The sequence below is a fragment of the Giraffa tippelskirchi genome, chromosome 11 (genome assembly GCF_054371585.1).
Source record: "Giraffa tippelskirchi isolate mGirTip1 chromosome 11, T2T-mGirTip1v1.2.pri, whole genome shotgun sequence".
NCBI classification, from domain to species: domain Eukaryota; kingdom Metazoa; phylum Chordata; class Mammalia; order Artiodactyla; family Giraffidae; genus Giraffa; species Giraffa tippelskirchi.
In genome coordinates this window covers 116,241,732-116,267,627 of record NC_137285.1, presented here as the reverse complement: position 1 = coordinate 116,267,627, position 25,896 = coordinate 116,241,732, and the positions used below count along the sequence as shown (strand labels likewise).

Genomic DNA, 25,896 nt, shown 5'->3' with positions numbered 1-25,896 from the left:
AGGGGGCGGGGCTGCCGGAAGTCGCCGGTCGCCGTCTGCTGTTCGTTGTTTGAGCGGCTGACGGGAAGGAGAAGCCGGAGCTCCGCGGCGCTGCGGGGCAGCAGTCACGACCGGAGCCCGAGCCGCCGCTAGTCTCGGGACGAGCTATAAGCCAGGAGTACCGGCTGTGGAGAGGCGGGGCCCGACGCCCGCTCCCCTTCTAATTTCACCATGTCGCGGGGCTCTATCGAGATTCCCCTTCGGGACACTGACGAGGTAAGTGTCGAGCATGGGGGAGGGTCGGGGCCGTGAACTTGGACGATCTCCCCCTCCCCCTTTCTCGCGACTTCGCTTCCGAAGTAAGAGCACTCTCTCTCCCAGATCGAACTCCCCTACCGAAGCTCCGACCACTTCCTTCCCCAGTCCCGGCACCCTCCCAGGCTGGGAACATCAGGTCCCCGAAACCTTGAGGCCACCTGGAGAAGGAGTTCTTGAAAGTTCCCCTCCAACCTGTCCGTATTTGACAGTACTCTGCTCTTCCTAATTCAGAGGCGCGGGAGTGTGAGTGTGCTTGATCAAATGTGAGGCACCTCACAGACCACAGAGGTGGACACTGATGTCACTGTGTCCTCTCTGCTGCTCAAACTAAGTATCTCTCCCCGGGAATATGTAGCATTTCTTCCTTTCCCTTAGAAACTCGAGTGTCGCTGCACAAGGCTCTCTCAGCGGAATAGAGACCCCAAGCCGCTGCTGTGTGCTGATAGAATTGCCCCCTCTCCTTTCCTGTCTCCTCTTTTATGGATGGCCAGTAGCATGTCTGAGTAAAGCTCTCAGGATTGATGTTGTCTTATTGGCTATCTCATATTCCTATTTGTTTGATTGATTGAGATACAATTTTGAGATGTTTCACTTACCATAAAATCCAGTGGTTTTTAGTAATATTCACAAAGCAGTGTAACCACCACCACGATCTAATTCTAGGAAATTTTTCTACTGTTATTTTTGTGCCACAGTCAGGAAATGCTGCCTCCATGATGAATGTGTGCAGTGGCAACTCAAGATTGCCTTGCATCTAGGATTGTGCTGCTTGTCAGACCAATGGCATCAGAGTCTCTGGGGCTTATCTACACTGTACCTGCATTATGCATTAAGCAGAATTTCGTTTCATTTTTTTCAAAGCTGTTTATAGTTCTAGTGATTTGAGGACAGCTAGCAGGATTTGTTTACTATGCGTTTACTTTACTATTCCATATAACATATTTGGCATGTGCTCCTTAAACATTCCTTAACATATACTTGTTTAGTCTTACAGAAAGTGAACATAAATCCTATGTATTAAAAAAAAAAAAATTCTATGTATAACTAGACTGATGAATCTCTGGAAAAGAGCAGTCAGAGGAGAAACATGAATTTCAAAAAGAAAAACAGGGACTTCCCTGACACCCCGTGGTTAAGACTCTGCATTTCTACTGCAGAGGGCACAAGTTTAGTCCCTGGTTGGGCTATAAGATCCCACATGCTGTGGTGGCGTGGCCAAAAAAAGGGAAAAATAAGTTAAAACCTACATTTTTGTATTTTAGGTCATTGAACTTGATTTTGATCAGTTACCGGAGGGAGATGAAGTTATCAGTATTCTGAAACAGGAACACACACAACTGCACATATGGATTGCTTTGGCGGTGAGTATTCATGTAACAAATACTTTTTATATGTCCACTGGAAAAAAATATATGGTTTCTGTTTTCAGATACAGTAATAGCCAGCTTGGGTGAATGATAGTACCGTGTATGTGGAAGTTAATTGTATTACAGTCCAGTTTCCTAAGTGGTCTGCTGGCCTCTGGTAAATTAGAATATGTTGGTAAAAGCAAAATTCACTTAAGCTAAATAGTACTCAGTATTGAACATTTGATTATTTAGTGGTTATTCAGTGAGGACTGGTTTATGATTTGTAGATAAACTGAGAAAAAACAAAGTGCCACAATGTAAACAGTCTTAACACCCTCTACCCTCCTCAGTACTAGCTGCATAATTATGTTTCTTTTTTGTGGGAACATTATAGGAAATGATTATAGTAATGAAATATAGTGAGTACTGTAATCATTATTCCTAAGCAAGTTTGCCACAGGTCACTTTTCGTGTAAGGATATAAACAAGGCATCTAATGTTATCTTGAATAGTTAGAGAATTAGGTCTGGAATTAGGTTTGTGTCCAGTGCTCAAGCCAACTCTTGAGTTTCTTAGGCATGGATTTACAGAGAGGTACTTTCAGTGACAAGCAGTGCCTTCCTGACTTGAAGTGCTAAGTTTTGTCAGTCTTTGGAGAACAGGCCATTAATGCTTATCACTCATTTTTTAAAACCAGAAGGGAACTTAAGTTTTTTTTTTAGTACGAATGCCTCCTTTCACAGCACTTATATGAAAATTGGAGTCTTACAGGGTTAGCAGGACACTTGTAGTAAGACAAATTCATGAACCATTGTGGGCTACAGGTTGTTAACACAAGAAAGAATGTAGGCTTTGGGATTAGAAAGGCCTTTGTTCAGACTCCAACTCAGCTGCTAACTAATTCCGTGACCTTCAACAAATGATCTATCTTCTGAGCCTATTTCCTCATCTAAAATAGAGGATTGTTAACACTGAATTAAAAGATAGTTGTACAGATTAGAGATAATGTCTGTGAAACTCCTGGCATTGTTTGTGGCCCAAAGTAAGGGGCTAATGATGGATATTGCTTATGTTATTAACAAATGAAACAAATATCCACAGAAGTTATTCAACAGGCCCAAAGTCATAGATAATTTTTGGTGGATCTAGAACTAGAACCCAAGTTTTCTATTTGGAATTCTTTATACCTCTCACTATTTCTTTCTCTCTTTGGCTCTGATTTAGTTTGAAATCAACTATTGCTGAGTAAGGAGATGGAAACATTTGTAGTGATTTTAATTTTTTAAGCAACTTGATTAGGTATAATTCACTAGTAAACTGCAGACATGACTGAGCTACTGAATACAGCACAGACATTTGAGAAGTTTTAGCACATATATACACCTGTGAAATGATCACCATGTTTAAGATAACACATATATCCATCACCCCTGAAACTCTTCTCCCAACTCTCCCTTCCCCACCCTCCCATAGTGCCCAGGCACTTATTAAAATTATTATGTATGATCAGGTAAATTAAGTCAGATTTGTTTGAATTTATGAAAGAGGAAAAACAATGCCACATGAAAGCAAAATAGTACCCATGCAACCCCTGATCAGCTTTTTGTCACTGAAGATTAATTTGAGACTTATCCACATAGTTGCATATATCCAGTAGCTCCTTTTTACTGCTGAGCAGTAGCCATTGTACAGATAGACCACAGAGTGTCCATTCACCTTTTCATCAACTGTTTGGTTGTTTCCAGTTGGGGCCTATTACACATAAAACTTCTGTAAACATTTGTGTACAACTTTTTATATGGACATATAATAATTCTAACTTGATTATTTGCCTATAGCTGGAATACTACAAGCAAGGGAAAACAGAAGAGTTTGTCAAGTTGTTGGAAGCAGCGCGTATAGATGGCAATTTGGATTATAGAGACCATGAAAAAGACCAGATGACTTGCTTGGATACGTTGGCGGCCTATTATGTTCAACAGGCTCGTAAGGAAAAGAATAAGGACAACAAGAAGGATCTTATTACACAGGCAACCCTACTGTATACAATGGCAGATAAAATTATTATGTATGATCAGGTAAATTAAGTCGAATTTCTTTGAATTTATGAAAGAGGAAAAAATTGCCACATGAAAGCAAAATGTGTGTAATAGGCAACAGAGTTTCTAAAAAAAATTTTTTTTTAATATGGTTGATAAGAATAGTCAAAAAGGAGAAGGTTCCTTATTAAAATAGAAATTTCTTATACTGTTGAAGTAATATGGGCATTTAGCATAGAAATTTATAAACATGTTGAGTTGGTAATTATAACATCCTCAGGTGAATTTCAAATGTATTTTAAGGAGTTTGAACTTTTCTTTTTGTCATTGTTCCTGGCACAGATGACTTGCATTTTGGGATAATTTCTCAATTTGTAATTAAGAATTGCTTACTGATAGTTTAAACACACTATAGTGGTAGAGGAATTTGTGTGATGCTCAACTTCTCTCCTGTATAGTTTTCATTTTCATTTACACATTTGTCTTAAATCATGGTTGCTGCTAAGTGGCTTCAGTCGTGTCCGACTCTGTGCGACCCCATAGACGGCAGGCCACCAGGCTCCGCCGTCCCTGGGATTCTCCAGGCAAGAATACTGGAGTGGGTTGCCATTTCCTTCTCCAGTGCATGAAAGGGAAAAGTGAAAGTGAAGTTGCTCAGTCGTGTCCGACTCTTAGCGACCCCATGGACTGTAGCCTACCAGGCTCCTCTGTCCATGGGATTTTCCAGGCAAGAGTACTGGAGTGGGGTGCCATTGCCTTCTCCAAATCATGGTTAGTCCTGGGTAAAGTCAAGTCTAAAATGGTACGTTACTTTTTCAGAACCATTTGTTGGGAAGAGCCTGCTTCTGCCTTCTTGAAGGTGACAAAATGGATCAAGCTGATGCACAGTTTCATTTTGTACTCAACCAGTCTCCAAATAATATTCCAGCGCTGCTTGGTAAGTCATTTTCAGCAACCGTGTTAGGAATCTTTATTTTTCAGCATGTGCCTAAAATACATCTCTTTGTTGATAGCTCCTTAGTAACTGGGCTGGGCAGCAAAGTAGAAGAGCTCTACCTTATTAAAAATAAAACCCTTGTAGGGTGGGGAGGTGACTTCCCTGGTGGTCCAGTGGTTAAGAATCCACCTGCCAATGCAGGGAGCATGGGTTTAGTCCCTGGTCTGGGAAGATTCCACATGCCATGGAGCAACTAAGCCCATGTACCTCAACTACTGAGCCCGAGTGCTTTAGAGCCTGTGCTCCACAACAAGAAAATCCACCACAACGAGAAGCCCATGCACCATAAAGAGGAGGTGCCATTCACTGCAACTAGAGAAAACCTGCACGCAGTGACAAAGACCCAGTGCAGCTAAAAATAAATAAAATTTTAAAAAACCAAAAAACTCTTGTAGGGAGTTCCCTGGTGGTCCATTGATTGGGACTTCATGCTTTCATGGCCAAGGACCTGGGTTCAGGGCCACCCAGCATGGCCAAAAAACAAAAACAGAAAAAACTTATTGCAGTAGACCATCATTTCTGTTGAAATTACAGAAATAAAATATATACCAGTTAAACATAATTTGTAATCTATTTCTAGCGAATCAGTAAACAATCTATTTGGACACCTCTAAGCTAATTTTTGTTTTATAACATTTCACATAAATATAGGACTGTTCTATTTATAGACATAGATTAATACAAACTTATGAAAAGCAAGTTTAAATATGAAATCATTTTTACTATTTTTGACTATTTTTTACTGGGAGATATTTGATTTAGGTGAGTTAGTGGAAAGTATATAACACTTGAGTTCTTTAATAAGTGCATGTTTATTTTTAAAAATCATTACAGGTAAAGCTTGTATTTCGTTCAACAAGAAGGATTACAGAGGTGCTCTAGCTTACTATAAGAAAGCCTTGCGGACTAACCCAGGTTGTCCAGGTAAGAGAAAAACTTCAAGTCTAAGCTGTATATGATCCTACAATATATCTTTTTGCCCTATATTTTTTTTCTTTCCAAAATCACATTCATTTATCAAATTTTGAAATTAAATGTCAAGTGTTTCCAGAAGGAGAGGGTGTCAGACTGTGTCAAATTCTGTTGTTAGGCCAAGTAAAATAGAGAATGAAAGTTTGCTCATTGGATCTGGCAACATACAAATCATTAGTGACCTTGATAAAAGCAGTTCTGCTGGAATGGTAGAGGTGAGATACTTGTTGGAGTGGAGTCCAGAGAGAAAAGGGAAGGAAAGGAATTGGAGGCAGCAAGTATAAAATCTAAGGAGCTTGACTTTCTGGGAAAGTAGGAATGAAGTGACACTGGAAAGAGAAATGGAATCAAGAGAGGATTTTTTAGGATAGGAGAGTATGTATGAATTAGAATGATCTAGTTGAGAGGGAAATTTTGATGATGCAGGAAAAAGAGGGGAGGTTTGCTGGTGCAGTAACCTTAGATGGGAAGGGGTAGCATCTAGAGAGCACTGGAGAGGTTGGCTTTTGATAAGAACATGGTTGACTTTTGGCATGACTTTGAAATTGGGAAGCATTTATAAGCTTAGTTCTGCAGATGTGCATGTAGCCGGTCACTTTATTTAAGGCTATAATGAAGCTCTCTGTTTAAAAAATTGCTCTTTAAAAATTAGATCTTGAAGATACAGTGTAGCCAGATATATTGGAAGACAAGAAAAATAACATTATTTTTTGACCTCCAGTGAAGCCAAGATTGTGATACACCCAAAGATTTTATAGTGTGATTATATTGAGGTTAATTCTGGGATTTTGCAGCTTATAAATAGTGTTTAAGCATTTTAAAAAATTTGAATCCTAAGAATGCTCTGGTTTGACAGACTAAATAACCTGATTTTATTTTTGTAGCGGAAGTTCGTTTAGGAATGGGCCATTGCTTTGTGAAGCTTAACAAACTGGAGAAAGCTCGTCTGGCATTCAGCAGAGCCCTGGAGCTTAATTCCAAGTGTGTGGGAGCATTGGTGGGACTGGCTGTTCTAGAACTCAACAATAAAGAGGTGTGTGATTTAAAAAACTGTTTAGTTTCTGACCATTTTGTCAGGTGAATAGTATTTATTAAATTATATATTGAATTATATCTCAACAGAGCTGTTACAAAATGCAATCTTTTGGAGTCTTTTCTATTGTTTGCCTTGGGGATTAGCAGTAAATTGTTCAGGACAGTGATGTCAAGTATATTTATTACATTCACCCAATTTCAAAGAGCAGGAAATGCTTTCCAGTGGCAGTGTTTCTGCAGTTAAGTCTGTTAAGAAAGCTAAATTATAAAAGTTTAACTCACTATTTGAATTTATTTCTATTATTTTTCTTAAATTTTTATAGTTTTTAAAGATTACTTTCCATTTGCGTTATTACAAAATCTTGGCTATATTCTTCATGTTGTACGCTACATCCTTGAACCTTTTTTACACCTTGATAGTTTATGCCACCCACTTCGCAACCCCGATGTTGTCCCTCCCCTCCCCAACTGGTAACCAGTAGTTCTCTATATCTGTGAGTATGCGTCTTTTTTGTTATATTCACTAGTTTGTTGTATTTTTTAGATTCATACAGCGTTTATCTTTCTGTGATAATACTTAACATAATGCCTTCCAAGTCCATCCATGTTGTTACAAATGGCAAAATTTCATTCTTTTTTATGGCTGTGTTGTATTCCATTGTATGTATATGTGTGTGTATCACATCTGTATCCATTCATCTGTTGATGGACACTTAGGTTATATATCTTGGCAATTATAAATAATGGTGCTATGACTTTTGAGGTAGTGTTTCCAATTAATATTTTTGTTTTTTTTTCAGCTGTATACCCAGGAGTGGAATTGTTGGGTCATATGGTAGTTCTATTTTTAGTTTTTTGAGAAACCTTCATACTGTTTTCTGTAGTGGCTGTGCCAATTTATAATCCCACCATCATTGTTTGAAATTTTTATTGCTGGTGAGAAAGTTAAAACGAACTGTATTTTGGTATCTGAACTTAGATTTGTATAATCTTATTTCTTCAGATGAGAAAGGAAACTTTGAAAAAGTGCTATTTAAGTAATGTTTCACTCATCCCTGCCATCACTGTTTCTTTTAGGCTGATTCCATCAAAAATGGTGTCCAGCTTCTTTCCAGAGCCTATACTATTGATCCTAGCAACCCTATGGTATTAAACCACTTAGCAAATCACTTTTTCTTCAAAAAGGTAGGAGAAATCATTTATTAAAGTTGTTTAATTTTAAATCCTTATCTTTGCTTTTCTGCACTGCAGTTGACACTTTCATCTTTTTAATTTCAAAAGAAATTTGAATCAAGAGAGTTTTTTCAAGTTAGAGTTTGTATTAGTATCTCGATATATTTGTTCATTCAATCATTTAATAATTATTGACCCTGTATACTGTACCCACGGAGAAGGCAATGGCACCCTACTCCAGTCCTCTTGCCTGGAAAATCCCATGGACGGAGGAGCCTGGTAGGCTACAGTCCATGGGGTCGCTAAGAGTCGGACGACTGAGCGACTTCACTTTCACTTTTCCCTTTCATGCACTGGAGAAGGAAATGGCAGCCCACTCCAGTGTTCTTGCCTGGAGAATCCCAGGGATGGCGGAGCCTGGTGGGCTGCTGTCTATGGGGTCGCACAGAGTCGGACATGACTGAAGCGACTTAGCAGCAGCAGCAGCACTGTACCCAATGTTGTGATGGAGGTGTGAAGTTCAGTAAGACAGTTTTTGCACTCAAGGAGTTCAGTTTCATAGAAAACACAGACATGTGAACAAATGTAAATGTAAAAATAAAGGTCTCTACCCTGCTGTGGTAGAGAAATGAAAGAGGAAGTGATTAAGTGGTTAAGAAAAGTGTTCACCACCAAGAAGGAAAATGCTCTTGAGCTACGTTTTTAGAAGACGATCACTAGGTAGCTGAAAGAAGAGAGGCACAGCTCTTTGAAATAGTCTTAGTAGTTTTTATATGTTGATCATGATGTCATTTTTAAAGTTGCCACTAATTCTGTAGAAGCAGTGGCATTCTAGATTTCTCAAATACTAGAAAAGTTTTTATATAGTTGGTAAGCATGAGTTTAATAAATCATTTTGCAACTAAATTATACCAAGAACTTTAATTAAATAGCAATTTAAGTAAAAGTTCACAAAACTACATCGATCCTTATTAGTAATAGATGCTATATTGCTGTTATTGTTGCTGCTGATGTACATTCTATCCTTACTAAATGCCAAGTACTGTTAAAAGTGCATGCCATTAATTTATGTAATATTCAAAACAATCCTGTGAGATAGGTAATATTTTTTTAATTTTGTGGATGAATCATGGAAGTGGAGTTAATACCCTGAGGCCACACAGCCATTAACCATGATGCTTTACTCTCCCTGGCTATAGAAGCATACTCCCCTTTCATAGTGAATTATTAATTAAGCTTTATGCTATAATTGTTACAGTACTAAAAGGCAACTACTTAGGGAGAAGATGAAAATGTATTTTAAAAGTAAATGGAGTGTTACTGTTTTAAGATACAACATTTACACAAGTTAGATTGGTTTTTATTGGGAAAAAAACAACAAAAAACAGAGGACTAATGATTCTAAATATTTGAGTGCATATCTAGTAGTCAGTGCTTACAGAGGTTAGGACAGCTTCCTTGAATCAAATGAGAATAACGCATTTTTAATTTTCAATGCTAGTCACCCTTCCACTGCTGAAGATAGAGACTTGCTTCTACTGAGCACAATTAGTATATTCAGGACCTTAAAGATTACCTAGGTGAAATATGTAAATCGAGGGAGTCTTTTTGAGTGTTACTGAACACCTGATCTATGATCAGTAGTGTGCCAGGTGACATGAGGTCCTCTTGCACTGAATATATGTCTATAAGGTTTACAGAGCATGTTTACATATGCTTTCTCAGTTTGTCATTTAAAAAGCTCTAGAAGGTACACAGGCTATTTCCATACTCTCATTCCAGTGAACAAGATATAAATTTAGCTAAAGGCTGTGTCATGTAATTAAAAGTGTGGCGTTTGAATCACTTAGTTCAGATTCTGGCATCACCATTATATATAGTTCCTTGGCTTTGGGCCAATATACTGATTTCCCTAAACCTTAATTGCCTCACTTGTAAAATAGTAATAATACCTACTTTATAGGATTTGGGGGGTGGTAGTTAGGATTGTTAAATGTAATATGCATATTATATACTTACCTAATGGGAAACAGTCCCTGTTAAAAGCTGCAATCCCATTATTATTTCTAATATTAAAAAAAGTCAAAAACTCTACATCAGACCAGATTTCTGGTCAGATGAATAAAACACATTCCTATTAAAACTGGAACGTTGTTTCTACCCCTGATGTATGAACTCTGACTTTGAGACACTTGGCGGATTAATCAAAAGGGAAGTCAAATCTAGTAGAAAGGTCATGACCCATGCATTCAAATAGAGTTGAATGCAGGTCCAGGCACTGGTACTTGTTACCTTTATGTGATAGAACATATCCTTGGAGTGGGGAAGAAAGTAAACTGAGATTCTAGCTTTTCATTTTGGATAACAAACTTTACTTAAGTTTCTGTTCTCCCATCAGTAAAATGGTAATAATGACATACTTTGCAGGGAAGGTTGATTAAGCTTAGACTAATATAAGTATACCTAGCAGAGAACTTTGGATATAGTGAAAGTGTAGTCGCTTAGTCGTGTCTGACTTTTTGCAATCCTATGGACTGTATCTCACCAGGCTTCTCTGTCCATGGAATTCTCTAGGCAAGGATACTGAAGTGGATTGCCATTTCCTCCTCCAAGGGATCTTCCCAACCCAGTGATCAAACCTGGGTCTCCCACATTGCAGGCAGGTTCTTTACCATTTAAGCCACAAGAGAAGCCCTTGGATATAATAGTTCTTATTAAATCGTAACCGCTCCCATTACTGTTAATAAAGGACTTGACTTCTCTTGGGTTTTCTCCTCACAAAAATAGGCCTGATGCTTCAAAGGATTATTGTGGGGATTAAATGAAGTAATAGACATACTGAGCAAATGTTAAGTACTATACAAATGTTAGTTCCCAACTTCCCTGAGTTTATCAGCAAGGGGAATGAGGAGAATGATTTGTAAATATGGGTACAGTGCTGTTATTGTTAATTCAGTTAACAAATTTTTAAAGTGAAATTTGAGGAACCTTATGACTGAGACCAGTAGAATTGTTGGAGCTCACCCATTGATTTTTGAGTCTTCCTTGTTCAGGATTACAGTAAAGTCCAGCACTTGGCTCTCCACGCATTCCATAATACAGAAGTGGAGGCCATGCAAGCAGAAAGTTGCTACCAGTTGGCTAGATCATTCCATGTCCAGGTAAGTTAATTTTATACCCCAGAGTATCTAATTCTTTAATGGTTTTCCAAATCTTTTAAAAACTTTTGTGTATATTGTTGGTCCTGTTTTATTTTCATTTTTTAGGAAGATTATGACCAAGCTTTCCAATACTACTATCAAGCCACACAGTTTGCCTCATCCTCCTTTGTGCTGCCTTTTTTTGGTTTGGGACAAATGTACATTTATCGAGGTGACAAAGAGAATGCATCTCAGTGCTTTGAGAAAGTTTTGAAAGCTTATCCTAATAATTATGAAACTATGAAAATTCTTGGCTCTCTATATGCTGCCTCAGAAGACCAAGAAAAAAGAGATATTGCCAAGGTATGTTTTTAAAAGTCTTAGTTATTTTCTGGTAGCTATCCCTAGATGCTCATTTCTTGTTATTGCTTATAGAAATATGTTGGACTCGGTTTTGATAGTTTTGAGTTTGTTCCAGTTGAAATAACAACTGACATTAAACAGGCTAGAGTACCCACCACGTTTTATTTTCATAGCCTAGAGTTGGAATGCCTTAGCTTAATGATCTCTTTTTATCCCAGGGCCATTTGAAGAAGGTCACAGAACAGTATCCTGATGATGTTGAAGCTTGGATTGAGTTGGCACAGATCTTAGAACAGACTGATATACAGGTATTTGATCAGATTTTTCATCTACCTAATGCGTTTTTGGTAAGCCTGATACAGTGCTTCTCTCTTTTTCACTTACACCTTATTCCGTCCACCATGAAAATACAGGGTGCCCTCTCAGCCTACGGAACAGCAACACGCATCCTTCAGGAGAAAGTGCAGGCCGATGTCCCCCCAGAGATTCTGAATAACGTGGGTGCCCTTCATTTCAGACTTGGAAATCTGGGTGAGGCAAAGGTAGGAACGAAGGACTGGTCCCTTCTTTTGAACTATCAAGTTCAGTGTACACTTTTTTTGACGTATCAACCAAGTCTTTTCACAATGTAATTTTCTTTTCTTTCTCCTAGAAATACTTTTTGGCATCTTTGGATCGTGCAAAGGCAGAAGCCGAGCATGATGAACATTATTATAACGCCATTTCTGTTACAACGTCATACAATTTAGCCAGGCTGTATGAGGCAATGTGTGAATTCCATGAAGCTGAAAAACTATATAAAAACATTTTACGGGAACATCCTAATTATGTTGACTGTAAGAATTTTAAACTTTATTTTTTACATATTAAATGCTCACAACAGCAGCAAAAATTAAGGCTGCAAAAAATCTTTCTTGGAACTAATAATAAACAGTTTTAGGGAATTTCCTGGTGGTCCAGTGGTTAGGATTTCTTGCTTCCACTGGAGATTAATTCCCTGGTTGGGGAACTAAGATCCTGTAAGCCACACAGTGCAGCAAAAAAAAAAAACCTATTGAAAACACAAAACCAACTGTCCTAAAGGTTATACCTTTTCTTCAAAGCAAATTTGTGGCCTTAAAAAAAAAAATGCAGCTTCGCTTAAATTTATCCTGGAAACAGAAGGAAACAACTGAAAACCAGTGGGACCATGTTTTATAGACTAGTCTATCTTCAGTGGGTCAGCTACCTTTACTAGGCTTTTAACAACTCCTTGACATATTTGGTTATGGGTTTATCTTTATGATGGGTTCTGTTTCGATTTACAGTGTTTATAACAGTCATAAAGGACAGTGCCTTTCCTGGAAATAATTATTCCCAAAAATGTCCTACCTTGAGTTTTTGCAACCTGAACAGTGTGAAATTTGGAAAGTTTCTAACTAAAAATAATTTATATGCTACACATCTCTTAAAAGAACCTAAAGCTATGATGTTTTGACTCGGGTCAAATCAAGGGCTAGTAACTTGACCCCTGTCATACCGTTATGAATAGAAAAGTAATTTAAAATTAATAAGAATTCCAGGCTTAATTTGAACTGAGTTGATAGGCAGTTGTAAACCATTGTTGGTTTCTTGAGAGAGTGACATTTTCTGGAAAAAATAACAATGTAACATTTGTGTGGCGCTCCCTGGTGGCTCAGATAGTAAAGAATCTGCCTGCAACGCAAGAGTCCTGGGTTCAGTCCCTGGGTCGGGAAGATACCCTGGAGAAGGAAAGGCAATCCACCACCCCAGTATTCTTGCCTGGAGAATCCCATGGACAGAGGAGCCTGGCTAGCTATAGTCCGTGGGGTCGCAAAGAGTCAGATACGATTGAGCAACTAACACTTTCACTTTTAAAATTATTTAAGGGAAAGAGCCACAGTTAGAGCCCAGGTTTTCTAACTAGTAATCCCTTAGTAGTCTGTGTTTTCACTATTGTGTGATATGCCAAGCACAGTGCTGTATATCAGAGAGAACTGGAAACAAAATGATGCCAAGGTTTTAAGATAACTTAGCTTGAGATAATGACTTGATCCAGAGTCATTATCTGGGGAATGGAGTGGAAGAGAGAATCTGAGGTTTCAAACAGGAAGGTTTGATAGTGTCAAAGTTGCACTTTAACTTATTAGATATTTAATTAGCTATGTCGATGCTTGATATTTTTTCACCTGTGAGGCTTTTCTGTTCATTGTATGAATGTGTTAATGAAAAGCAATTATTTTAAAAGTACAACTTTAAAATTATGATCCTACTTCATAGCTAATATTTTAAACATAAAAACTTGTGTATTTTCAGGCTATCTGCGCCTAGGAGCAATGGCTAGAGATAAAGGAAACTTTTATGAGGCTTCAGATTGGTTTAAAGAAGCTCTTCAGATTAATCAGGTTGGTAATAATAACTCTTGTGTATGACAAAATAATTACTTCACCATTTTCCTTCAGTAAATCAGTTTTTTCTTTTAATGACTGTCTAGGTTGGCATCCCCCCCTCTTTTTTTTCATTTACTTTTTAAAGATACTAAAGGGCTTCCCTGAGAGCTTAGTTGGTAAAGAATCTTCTTGCAATGCAGGAGATCCTGGTTAGATTCCTGGGTCGGGAAGATCCGCTGGAGAAGGGATAGGCTACCCACTCCAGTATTCTTGGGTTTCCCTTGTGGCTCAGCTGGTAAAGAATCCGCCTGCAATGAGGGAGACGTGGGTTCGATCCCTGGGATGGGAAGATCCCCTGAAGAAGGGAAAGGCTACCCACTCCAGTATTCTAGCCTGGAGAATTCCACGGACTGTATAGTCCATGGCGTTGCAGAGTCAGACACAACTGAGCAACTTTCGCTTTACTTTAAAGGGTGTAAAGTCATCTAGATGTTCGGATTGTGGCCCACAATGAGAATTAGATTTCACGTCACAGCCTAGTACACACACATATGTGTGTATACAAACAGCTGAGATCAAAGTTTTACAAATCAATATGAGTTCTTGCTGTAGGCAGTACATTGATATTTTTACTGTATTCCATTTTATTGCATTTCTTATTCTGATAACTAAACAGTAAATTGATTTTACAAGTCATTAATCCATCTCAACTCTCAGTTTGAAAAACACTGTTGTAAATGTAGCCTATAAACCTCTCCAGGAATCAGCTGTTGTGGAAAGATGGTTGATCTCTGAATCCAAATTACAGATTTTGCTTCTTTTTATGTGTATGTTTTTAGGACCATCCAGATGCTTGGTCTTTGATTGGTAATCTTCATTTAGCAAAACAAGAATGGGGTCCAGGCCAGAAGAAATTCGAGAGGATATTAAAACAACCAGCTACTCAGAGTGACACTTATTCTATGCTGGCCCTTGGCAACGTCTGGCTTCAAACTTTGCATCAGCCCACCCGAGATAGAGAAAAGGTAATCTCTTTTCATTTCTTTAAAACAGAGTTGATTCTTACTTGATTCTTATTTGAATTTTTTTTAATAATCTTTTTATAGGAAAAGCGTCATCAAGATCGTGCTCTGGCTATCTACAAACAAGTACTCAGAAATGATGCAAAGAATCTGTATGCTGCTAATGGCATAGGTAATTATAAGATTTGGATATCCGTAATTGTGAAATGAATGCTTTTGGAGGGATGTTTGTAGATCAGAATTTCTCTCTAGTTGTTTTTCTGGCTACAATTAGGAAGTTCTAATTCCGTGAACCTTTTTATAACTTTAGGAGCTGTTTTGGCCCACAAAGGATATTTCCGTGAAGCTCGTGATGTATTTGCCCAAGTAAGAGAAGCAACAGCAGATATCAGTGATGTGTGGTTGAACCTAGCACACATCTACGTGGAACAAAAGCAATATATCAGCGCTGTTCAGATGGTAATGTTTTATTTTTCAAAATATTTTTATTTTGTGGTCATTGTTGAGCAGTTGTTTTCTTAACCATTCTGGCCCCTCCTTGTTGCTGGATGCTATCTCTTTTGATACCTGTGTCTATTTAGAGGCTTATAATTTTATAAGGTTAAGACCAGTCTTTAATGTCCAGACAAAGATGTGAGTCCTGGTTCCCCCATTAATTGCATGTCTTGCGCATGTCTCTATAAGACAGAAATACTGTACCTTAATCTCTCTCATAGAATTTTATGAGGATCCAGAATGAAAAATACTTGGCACTAATTTGCCTAGCATAGCAGTAAGTGTCAGAAGATAGTGGGATTTATTATTCATTTGGGCTTCCCTAGTGGCTCAGCTGGTAAAGAATCTGCCTGCAATGCAGGAGACCTGGGTTCAATCTCTGGGTTGGGAAGATCCCCTGGAAAAAGGAACAGCTACCCACTCCAGTATTCTGGCCTGGAGAATTCCATGAACTGTACAGTGTAAATTCCATGAACCGTATAGTCGCAAAGAGTCGGACACGATTGAGCAATTATTCATTTGCTCATTTTATCCTCTTCCTTCTCAGATGAGAGAACTGCATTTCAGAAAGGTTAAAAGACGTTTAAAAAGAAAAAACTCCCTCCATGGGGATAAGTTTTCATAGCTAGAGATTTTTTGTTAACGCTTTTCATATTTGTTGATTACTTGAAGTAAAAGAGTCATGCCCAGCATCTTTGGCATAGTGAGCATCTTTAGCATATGTAGTGAAAAAGGAAAAATGCTGTTATTGAAATTATTATGGCCAGAAAAAAACAAGTTTCTGACCAAAGATAGAAGACATAACCATTTTTTCTAACAAGGATGAGTATTATTATTATTGGAAAGGTAATTAGTCACAAGGACTTACAGAACCCTGATTGCATATGGTAGTCTCAGAGGTTGTATTTTTGGAGGTCAGCCTTCTTGGTCTGCAAATCAGTTTGCTAGGAATAGTCAGGGAAAAACCATCTAACCATGTTCACCAAGAAGAACTTGCCTATGACAGGATATATTGCATGGTCAGAAACTGACATGTTTGTTGCAAAATTAATACCAGTATTGCTATATTACTTTTCAGTTCAGTTCAGTCGCTCAGTTGTGTCCGACTCTGCGACCCCATGAATCGCAGCACACCAGGCCTCCCTGTCCATCACCAACTCCTGGAGTCTACCCAAACCCATGTCCATCGAGTCGGTGATGCCATCCAGCCATCTCATCCTCTGTCATCCCCTTCTCCTCCTGCCCCCAATCCTTCCCAGCATTAGGGTCTTTTCCAATGAGTCAACTCTTCGCACGAGGTGGCCAAAGTATTGGAGTTTCAGCTTCAACATCAGTCTTTCCAATGAACACCCAGGACTGATCTCCTTTAGGATGGACTGGTTGGATTTTCTTGCAGTCCAAGGGACTCTCAAGAGTCTTCTCCAACACCACAGTTCAAAAGCATCAATTCTGCAGCGCTCAGCTTTCTTCACCATCCAACTCTCACATCCATACATGACTACTGGAAAAACCATAGCCTTGACTAGATGGACCTTTGTTGGCAGAGTAATGTCTCTGCTTTTAAATATGCTATCTAGGTTGGTTATAACCTTCCTTCCAAGGAGTAAGCATCTTTTAATTTCATGGCTGCAATCACCATCAGCAGTGATTTTGGAGCCCAAAAAATAAAGTCTGACACTGTTTCCACTGTTTCCCCATCTATTTCCCATGAGGTGATGGGACCAGATGCCGTGATCTTAGTTTTCTGAATGTTGAGCTTTAAGCCAACTTTTTCACTCTCCTCTTTGACTTTCATCAAGAGGCTCTTTAGTCCTTCTTCACTTTCTGCCATAAGGGTGATGTCATCTGCATATCTGAGGTGGTTGATATTTCTCCCGGCAATCTTGATTCCAGCTTGTGTTTCTTCCAGCCCAGCGTTTCTCATGATGTACTCTGCATAGAAGTTAAATAAGCAGGGTGACAATATACAGCCTTGACATACTCCTTTTCCTATTTGGAACCAGTCTATCATTCCATGTCCAGTTCTAAGTGTTGCTTCCTAACCTACATATAGGTTTCTCAAGAGACAGTCAGATGGTCTGGTATTCCCATCTCTTTAAGAATTTTCCACAGTTTATTGTCATGGTGGAGAGGTCTGACAGAATGTGGTCCACTGGAGAAGGGCATGGCAAACCACTTCAATATTCTTGCCGTGAGAACCCCATGAACAGTATATTACTTTTACTAAGAGATTAACAACCAGAACTATGAGGCTTCTCATATTGATTGCCAGTAGGTTCCACCAGTCCTAAAGAAAGGTGGTGGAGCACCATAGGAGCCAGGTGTATGACTTCTGATAAATCAGCAGTTAAGTCTTTTCTAGATTTTATTGCTAAAGATACAAAAAAGACCTTCCATCTGTTTCACCTTTCAGTGTTGGTCCAGATTTCAAATGGAAAGACTATTTCAAGTATGTAATTTTTCTTATCAGGTTTTTATGTTGTGAAAATGTATGCTGGTGAATGTCAAGAACCAGTCTCAATTTAGTCTTTAAAATTAACCATCCAGAAGATAAAATACCTTTTCACATAGTTTTAAAATCGCTTGAAATTTTGTTATAAAATAATAGTATCACGTAATCCTTGTGCTCTAATTAACTTTTTCCCTTGTTGTAGTATGAAAACTGCCTCAGAAAGTTTTATAAGCACCAGAACACAGAAGTTGTGCTGTATTTGGCCCGGGCCCTCTTCAAGTGTGGCAAGTTACAGGAATGCAAACAAACCCTGCTGAAGGTAAAAAAAAGAGAACTCAATTCTGTGCTGGTTTGTATTTTTTACTCTGTTTTTTACATGTTTACATGCCTAATACTCTAAAATTCTTTTCATGTCTTTATAACATATGAAAAATTTGCTTTGTTTTTACTTATAGGCTAGACACGTGGCACCCAGTGATACAGTTCTTATGTTTAATGTGGCCTTGGTCCTACAAAGATTAGCTACCTCTGTCCTGAAAGATGAAAAGAGTAATCTGAAGGAAGTACTTAATGCTGTGAAGGAACTGGAGCTTGCACACAGGTAAGATTTTATACCTCTTTCCAAACAACCTTTGAAATTGTTTCTTTAAACCCATATGTCTCAAAGGAGAATCATTCTCTAGTAGAATCATTCTGGCAACTTTTAAACCAAAGCAGACAGCTGCCACTAGGTGACGTCAAACCACAGCCAGGATCCTGCTAGAATTGGAGCCTGTAGCCCGACCCCTATAACTAGCTAGCTTTACCGGCTTGCCATAGATTTTTTATTAATCTGTGAATAATATGACCCAGCATTTTACACACTAGAAACTTTTAGACTCCACCTGTGTTGGTTTTACCTGTTACACCAGTGTCTTCTTTGAGATATTACTATGTTTTCCTTGAGCTAAGATTAAGGCCTTTCCTCTTAAATACTGAATAAGTTTATTTGGCTCAACTCAATTTATGTAACTTTACAGTATTTAGTTGGTAACTTAGTATATGTTAAACTTAAAACCTGACATCTCTTCAGGTTTTATCCAACCTTATTTGAGTTCTTGTTTTAAGTATTTCTTGCCTTGCCTAGTAAATTATATGTGCTTTCATGGCTTAAGCCGCCTAACCTCCATGCTGACATATCTAGTAAATTTGGTGTTAAGTAAATATTAGTTGCTGGAATTGATTTTTGGTTGTTTGTGAATTTACTGACAATGTTAAATATAACTTTATCTTCATGAACTTGCTAGTATTGCGTGGTATGTTGTTGAGAGTTCTTTTTTAAGTGAGTTGTTCCTCTTGAAATGACAGCCCTTTGTGAATACATTTAAGTATTAAGTGTTCATTAATTTCAGTCAGTATGTAAGCCTTCTCTCAAACTTTTTTTTGAGGACAGATTAAAAATCTAAAGGGTCTGTTTCATTAATTTTTTTTTTTTTTACATATTTTCTCATTCCGTTTAGATATTTCAGTTACTTGAGTAAAGTGGGAGATAAAATGAGATTTGATTTGGCCCTCGCTGCTACAGAAGCCAGGTAATGTTACTATTTATGGAAGGTGACTTTGGGTGAGGTAGTGATATCCATATAAGCTGGGAGAGTGACACAGTAGTGAGGGATTCTGACCTTCTAGACATCACACTCTGCTCTGGGACGTTCCACCCTGGGCCAAGGCTTTTTCTTGAGGGTTCTTTCAGGGCGTATGCCAAAGTTAATTTAGTTCAAGTCCTGAAGTTATATAGGAAAAGACTTTTCTGTTTCACTAACATCAGCTATGTAGTCAGAATCAAGACATGATTCCCAACTCTGAGTTACATGTGAAGATATTGTTGGGAATCTTTTTAGCTGTGCTTTGGGAAGACGGTTATAATTTGGAAACTTAAAATAGTTGACAATATTGGCTTATGAGAAATTAAGTTAATTTTGCTAATTAAGACTTCCTATAGGTATCACCTAATGATCCTACTTCAAACTTTTAAATATGTGTAAATAATGTAAATGCTGTGAGTTTTTTAATAAAAAGTAGACCAGCTGCATTCATATTTCTCTAAATTGGGAACATTCTAGGCAATGCTCTGACTTACTGAGCCAGGCACAATACCATGTGGCCCGGGCACGCAAACAAGACGAAGAAGAAAGGGAGTTGCGGGCCAAACAAGAACAAGAGAAAGAACTACTAAGGCAAAAACTTCTCAAAGAACAGGTATTTCTTGTGTTTGCGGTGATACTAGAATTAAAGGTGTGCATACATACACTTTGTATGTTATGTATGTTAAAAAAAATTCTTTTGATGATAGCCATGATTTTATGGTCATAAGAACATTTTGATGAGATTTTTCTTTACCCCATTTTCCTCATAGGAAGAGAAACGTCTCAGAGAAAAAGAGGAGCAAAAGAAACTTCTGGAACAGCGGGCCCAGTATGTAGAGAAGACCAAAAATATTCTCATGTTTACTGGAGAGACTGAAGCAACAAAAGAAAAGAAAAGAGGTGGTGGTGGTGGACGGGTAAGATATGACTCCAGCTAGAAATGAAGTTAATTGATTAAATTCACTCAATATTTAGTCGCGCTTTGGCTTCCTCCTTTGCTAAAGGGTAATTTTCAACACAGAGAATGCTTTAAATGGTATTTAGTATTTAGAAATGCACTTCAGTGTTAGTTTTAGTGTAGTTTATCTTGTAGCAGCCTTGCAGTTGATGATCTTTGCTATGAGAAACATTCATCCCGATTAGCAGTCTTTAAAGTATGGGCCTCACCATGCACCTCTTCCGTGTGACTCAGAGGACTGATGGCGTGAGGCCTGTTTGTACATTCATATTCTACCAGCCAGGAAAGCACTGACGGTGGTCTTGTTTGGATTTCAGCGTTCCAAGAAGGGAGGAGAGTTCGATGAATTTGTCAATGATGACACCGATGAGGACTTGCCTGTCTCCAAAAAGAAGAAGAGAAGGAAGGGGAGTGGTAGTGAGCAAGAAGGCGAGGAAGAGGAGGGCGGTGAGAGAAAGAAGAAGAAGAGGAGAAGGTAGTGTCATGGAATAACCTTTTAAATCACCTCATGAAAGTGGGAAAATACCTTTCACTTTCTGACTCGTAGGTTTAGAATTTGGGAACACCTGGTAATCTCTCTCTCTTTTTTTTAATTTACTTATTTTAATATGAGGCTAATTACTTTACAATATTGAGGTGGTTTTGCCATACATTGACATGAATCAGCCATGGATGTATGTGTGTTCCCCGTCCTGAACACCCCTTCCACCTCCCTCCCCTGGTAATCTCTTGATCCACCCAGACAGAAACCTTTCATTCTCCTGCTTCCTACTTTAATCCTAAAATGGACCCCAATTACCAAACACTACACATTTCCTTCTGAGAGCTCTGAGCCAGTCATAATTGCCTTTCTTATGTCTATAAAATTGCAATACTTAATTGGAAAACCTATGTAATTTAGAATGAGAAAAGTTAGTGGCTCCGTGCCAACTGTCCATCTTAGTAACCTTACAAAAGCCCCAAACCTCAGTTTCTCTCTGTAAAATGGTGAGAGTCATGGCCCACTTTAAGTTTTACAGGATGTATAAAATGTGAATTTAGCTGAAAGAAGGGTCTTTAATCCTCCCATGCCATCTACTGTTAGGATAAGTGGTGCCTTGTTCTCTCTTACCTGGAGGGGCCCTTGAACTCTCCCACTCCTCTCATGGTGCTTCCCTGTCCAGTAACCTCCAGGATTACCTAGGCCTGTCTTCCCAACCTGAGGCTGACTTTGCTTGTGGAATTCAATCAGACACACTGACCTGTGGAATTGAAGCTGTGGCTGAATATTAGCAGACCTAGGATGAGTAGTTGGGAAGGAAGGAGGAGGGGAAGGATGCTGAGTCTGGAGCCTGGACCTTTTCTCACATCCTCTATCACTCACCAAGGGCAAGTTCTGAGCTTATCTTACATTCATTAAGGGGGCTCAACAGTGACTCACGTAGTGAGTAGACTTTGCATAAATCCATGATTTATTTGTATGGCAGACTACTGAGCCTTGTGCAGCAACTGTAAGTTGTGGCCTCTCCCCTTGAGGGGCGCACAGTCTGGTTGCAGTCAGCCCCCGTAGAGAAGGGTGTTGAGAATGACTCATACTGTTTGGATGGCGAAGTCTTGGGCTTTATAGGCATATGAGTGAATCTTGACACACTTTCTTTTGGCATTCACTATAGACCTCCGAAGGGAGATGAAGGATCTGATGATGATGAAACAGAAAATGGCCCCAAACCGAAAAAGCGCCATCCACCAAGAGCAGAGAAGAAGAAGGCTGTAAGTGTCCAACACGTTTTTCTGTCTCTGGTAGGCATAAAAGTTGTCTACTAGAATACCTCCTTCTCCTGCAGTGTCTTCAAGCACAGACGCTAGTTTTTGAAGTTTATTGGTTGCTGTTTGATTGTATCATTGCAGTGCAAGCCCAATTTAACATGACATCCTAACGGAAGAGTCTTCGCTAATCTATTATGTGTGTTTTTTCTTTAGCCCAAGCCAGAACGTCTGCCTCCTTCAATGAAGGGAAAAATAAAATCCAAAGCCATAATATCATCAAGTGATGATTCGTCTGATGAAGATAAACTGAAAATTGCTGATGAAGGGTAGGAATTTTTTGCTTGGTGTGTTCTCCTAATGAAAGATAACTGAGAGTGGTCACTGTGCCAGAATGTCATCTCTGTAGTTTCTTAGAATCTTAGAACTGAAAGACATCTTATCACACACCTCATTCTTATCTTGTCATTTTGTCTACCAAATATTTGTCCCTTAAAGAAGGAAACCTATTTTGAAACCTCATTTCTTCATGGATATTAGTTGAAATTTTCTGTATGACATCCTCCTGCACAAAATGTATCATTTTGCTACACTGCCATTGACTGGCTTAAAGTATTAGGAGTAGCTGGATCTTGGTCACAGGAAGAAAGGCACTTTCTTGACCATTTCCTCCCTTGTCAGGCAGAGATGACTCAGCACTGCCTGCCTGTGGAGGGCTTATCCTACACTCCTTTAGCTTACAGCCCACTTGGTCAAACAATATTCTGTTTTACTTGTCCTGAACTTGCCCCTGAAGCACCACATTTGGATTCCTAGGCTAGGACTCCTAATACCATACTGTGCCCTGTTCTTCTGACGGCCATCATTTCACTGATGGCCATCATTTCATTCATTCACCCAACAGATATTTGAACATCCATGTTATGAGATGAGTGCTAAGTGCTAGAGATGCAGAGGAAAAAGATACCAACCCTGCCCAAAGGAATTTGTGCTTTAGAAACAGTAGAGAATGACAGATAAACCAAAACTACATTATACTGGGGAGAGTATTATCACTTACATTTTCCATTTATTGCTCGACAGGGACCGTATGTAATCTGAGTTGAAGTAGTGAGGGTAATCACAGAGATATATTTTGTAAAAGAAAGGCTGTTTTAAGTCTTTTTGAAGAATAAAGAGCCCTAATCACCTGTACTCCAATTAAAAATAAATAATAATAAAAAGTTTTTTAAATAAAAGGAAGAGAGGGAGTCCTGGTTGGTTAGAGGTGAGGCAGCAGTGAGAGGTTAGCATGCTGAAGGGGCCAGGGGTCTGCAGAGGGGCTAGCCTGGTAAGGTAAAGCATCTGTGAAGATGTTCAGTTCCCGTTTTCTCTGAAGGCACTGGTTGAGACAGATTTGGACTGCTTTTCTATAAACCACTGGCCCTTGCCCACAGTGTTATCCTGGTCCATTGATTAGAGGCGTGATGGTTAAACCCTCAGGAAGTGTTTCCTTCTTTAGCCAGATGGAACGGAGTGAATTAGATTCAAGGAGCCCACTGGTACTTGGTGTATATACAGAATGAATATCCAGCATCCTCTTCTCCATCACGCTTCACGTCCTTTCAGAGTGACCTGAGTTACATGATGTGTATCTAGGTTTCTTTCAGATGTAAACACAAAGAGTCTCTCTTCAGTCTTCAGGGATGTTTTCATTGCTGGGGAGAGTAATCTGTTTCACCTCCATCACCCTTCTTAGACTGACCCTGTAGGATTTAATATTCCTTTCTTGGAATATTTGTCATGGAAACCAAAACCAAGGAATATGCCAGAGGAGAAGCATGTCCCTCCTGGTGAGCGCGGTGCAGTGGGGGGGAGGTAGCAGCTGTCACAGTGGTGAAGGGAACGTTTGTTCCTACAGGAAGCCAAGATTCCCTTGCCATCACCATCCTGAGCATTAGCACAAGTCCCTTTCCTTTAACATCTGATATGTAGAGGAGAAACTCGGGCAAAAGTAAACAAGCAAGCAGCAGCACCCCCTTAGCCCAGCTTCCTATGCAGAGTAAGTCTAGGCCTGTCGGAGGGCATCAGAGCAGAAGCAAATCCCAGAATAGGAATGGTGACTTGGCTCCTTGGCCGACTCCTACACAGACAGGACAGGGGAGCCCCACTCAGCCAACCCTTGGGAGAGGATTCATGTCCAGAGTCTCTGCAACCAAGTGAGGTCCTAGGTTTTACCTCTGCTGCTATGGATTTGCTTATAAAGATAAATGTATTTCTTCCTTACATAATTTTACCTGTGAAATTGAGAAATGCTTCATTCTTACGAAAAGTGCCTGGTATGACCAGTGAGAGTCATCCTTCACTGTCTTTATTCTGTCTTAGAGCTAACGTGCCTTATTGTTTTCTCCTACTTAATCCCTTTTATTATGAACAACATCCCATTTACCAAAAAAAGTACACCAAAGAAATATCACAGTACAAACACCGATCAGGTCCAGAATATTCTGCCCTTCTCTTTTAAAAGGGCATCCCCTGCTTGTCAGGTGTTGTCGACTGGAGCCTGGCGTGTAACGAGCCTTTCTCTTTGCCAGGCATCCCCGCAACAGCCATAGCAACAGCGACTCGGATGAGGGCGAGCGGCGGAAGAAGGGCGCCTCTTCAGAGAGCGACTGGGACGAGAACCAGAACAAGTCTGGCAGCGAGGCCGGCAGCCCCCGGCGGTCCCGGAGACCCCGCTCCGATGAGGATTCGGACAGCGACCAGCCGGCCAGGAAGCGCAGGCCCTCAGGCTCCGAACAGTCGGACAACGAGTCCCTGCAATCAGGGCGGAGCCGCTCCGCAGGCTCTGAGATGGACTCCCGGCCCGCTTCCCCAAGCGCTGAGTCGGACCATGACTCCGAAAGAGCATCTGACAATGAGGGCTCTGGCCCCGGTTCCGTAAATGAATCTGAACCTGAGGGATCCAACAACGAGGCCTCGGATAGGGGCTCGGAACATGGTTCAGATGATAGCGACTAGGCTTTATTTCAAGAATACGCTTCATCTCTGCAGGAAACTTTTTTTTAACATATGAAAGCTGTGATAAAAACATTTCAGGTGTTTGGTCAGTGGTGAAATTTTTCCTAAGGCAATTTTTTTCCTTATCCATTCGTACATTACTATGACCGCAAGAGATGTTTCCCGTGCTTGAGTCTAATATTTGAGTCTCTTGAGCAAAAGGTGACTATTCTTCATTATGGTACAATTCCACCTATCATATGTGAAAACCCCAAAAAAACAAACCCACGTGCTGAAGCATTCCTACAGAGTTTTGACTGCCTACAGCAGTGGCACACGTGTCATCTTTGTATGTTAAGCAGTATACTGTTTGGATTTCTATTACAATCTTTACCAAGTGGTGTGAGAAATTTGGTGTTATTTTTTTTTTCCATTTCAAGCTTAGATCAAGAATATTTTTATTTTCTGGAGAAAGAGGTATCTACTGTATAATTGCACCAAAGTACAAATGAAAGGAAGGTTTTCTTCAATAGGGTAATACTGCAGCCATGTAGATAAAACCACAAATATATCATTTGTTAGGTTGACTAAGATGTGGAAAAATGCTTTTCTGTTAATAGAATGCAAAGACCTACCTAAGCCACATAATAAAATTCTTTTACCAATTTTTATGTGTAAATTTTGTGTCATTTTTTGGGGGGAGGCAGTACATTTGTATATGAAAATTTAGTATCAATAAACTGCAAATATTTGGAAGAACCTGAATTAAACTGAAGGCTGTTTACTCAAGTTTTGTAATTCTTTGTAGATTTCTGGAGTGTTTTTAAAGATGCAAGAAGCTGTTTACAGGGACTTTCTTGGCAGGCC

At 39.3% G+C, this 25,896-nt stretch overlaps 1 protein-coding gene across 3 annotated transcripts; it reads left to right on the top strand.

Annotated features, from left to right (window-relative positions):
* Positions 1-37: 37 nt before the first annotated feature.
* CTR9 (CTR9 component of Paf1/RNA polymerase II complex) lies at positions 38-25,694 on the top strand. Of its 3 annotated transcripts, none has more exons than XM_081545284.1 (25): positions 38-255; positions 1,560-1,658; positions 3,485-3,724; positions 4,505-4,622; positions 5,517-5,606; positions 6,539-6,687; positions 7,767-7,874; positions 10,916-11,023; positions 11,129-11,365; positions 11,584-11,673; positions 11,779-11,907; positions 12,018-12,201; positions 13,682-13,770; positions 14,595-14,780; positions 14,862-14,949; positions 15,088-15,236; positions 17,927-18,043; positions 18,180-18,325; positions 19,224-19,295; positions 19,827-19,962; positions 20,120-20,266; positions 20,625-20,782; positions 21,960-22,056; positions 22,267-22,379; positions 24,624-25,694. In XM_081545284.1, the coding sequence occupies exons 1-25, from the start codon at positions 211-213 to the stop codon at positions 25,048-25,050; spliced, it is 3,522 nt and encodes a 1,173-aa protein (XP_081401410.1). In that variant the 5' UTR covers positions 38-210; the 3' UTR covers positions 25,051-25,694. The 3 variants fall into 3 exon arrangements, with proteins under 3 accessions (XP_081401410.1, XP_081401409.1, XP_081401411.1); XM_081545283.1 differs by having other exon boundaries at positions 17,927-18,073; XM_081545285.1 differs by lacking the exon at positions 19,224-19,295.
* Positions 25,695-25,896: the final 202 nt, after the last annotated feature.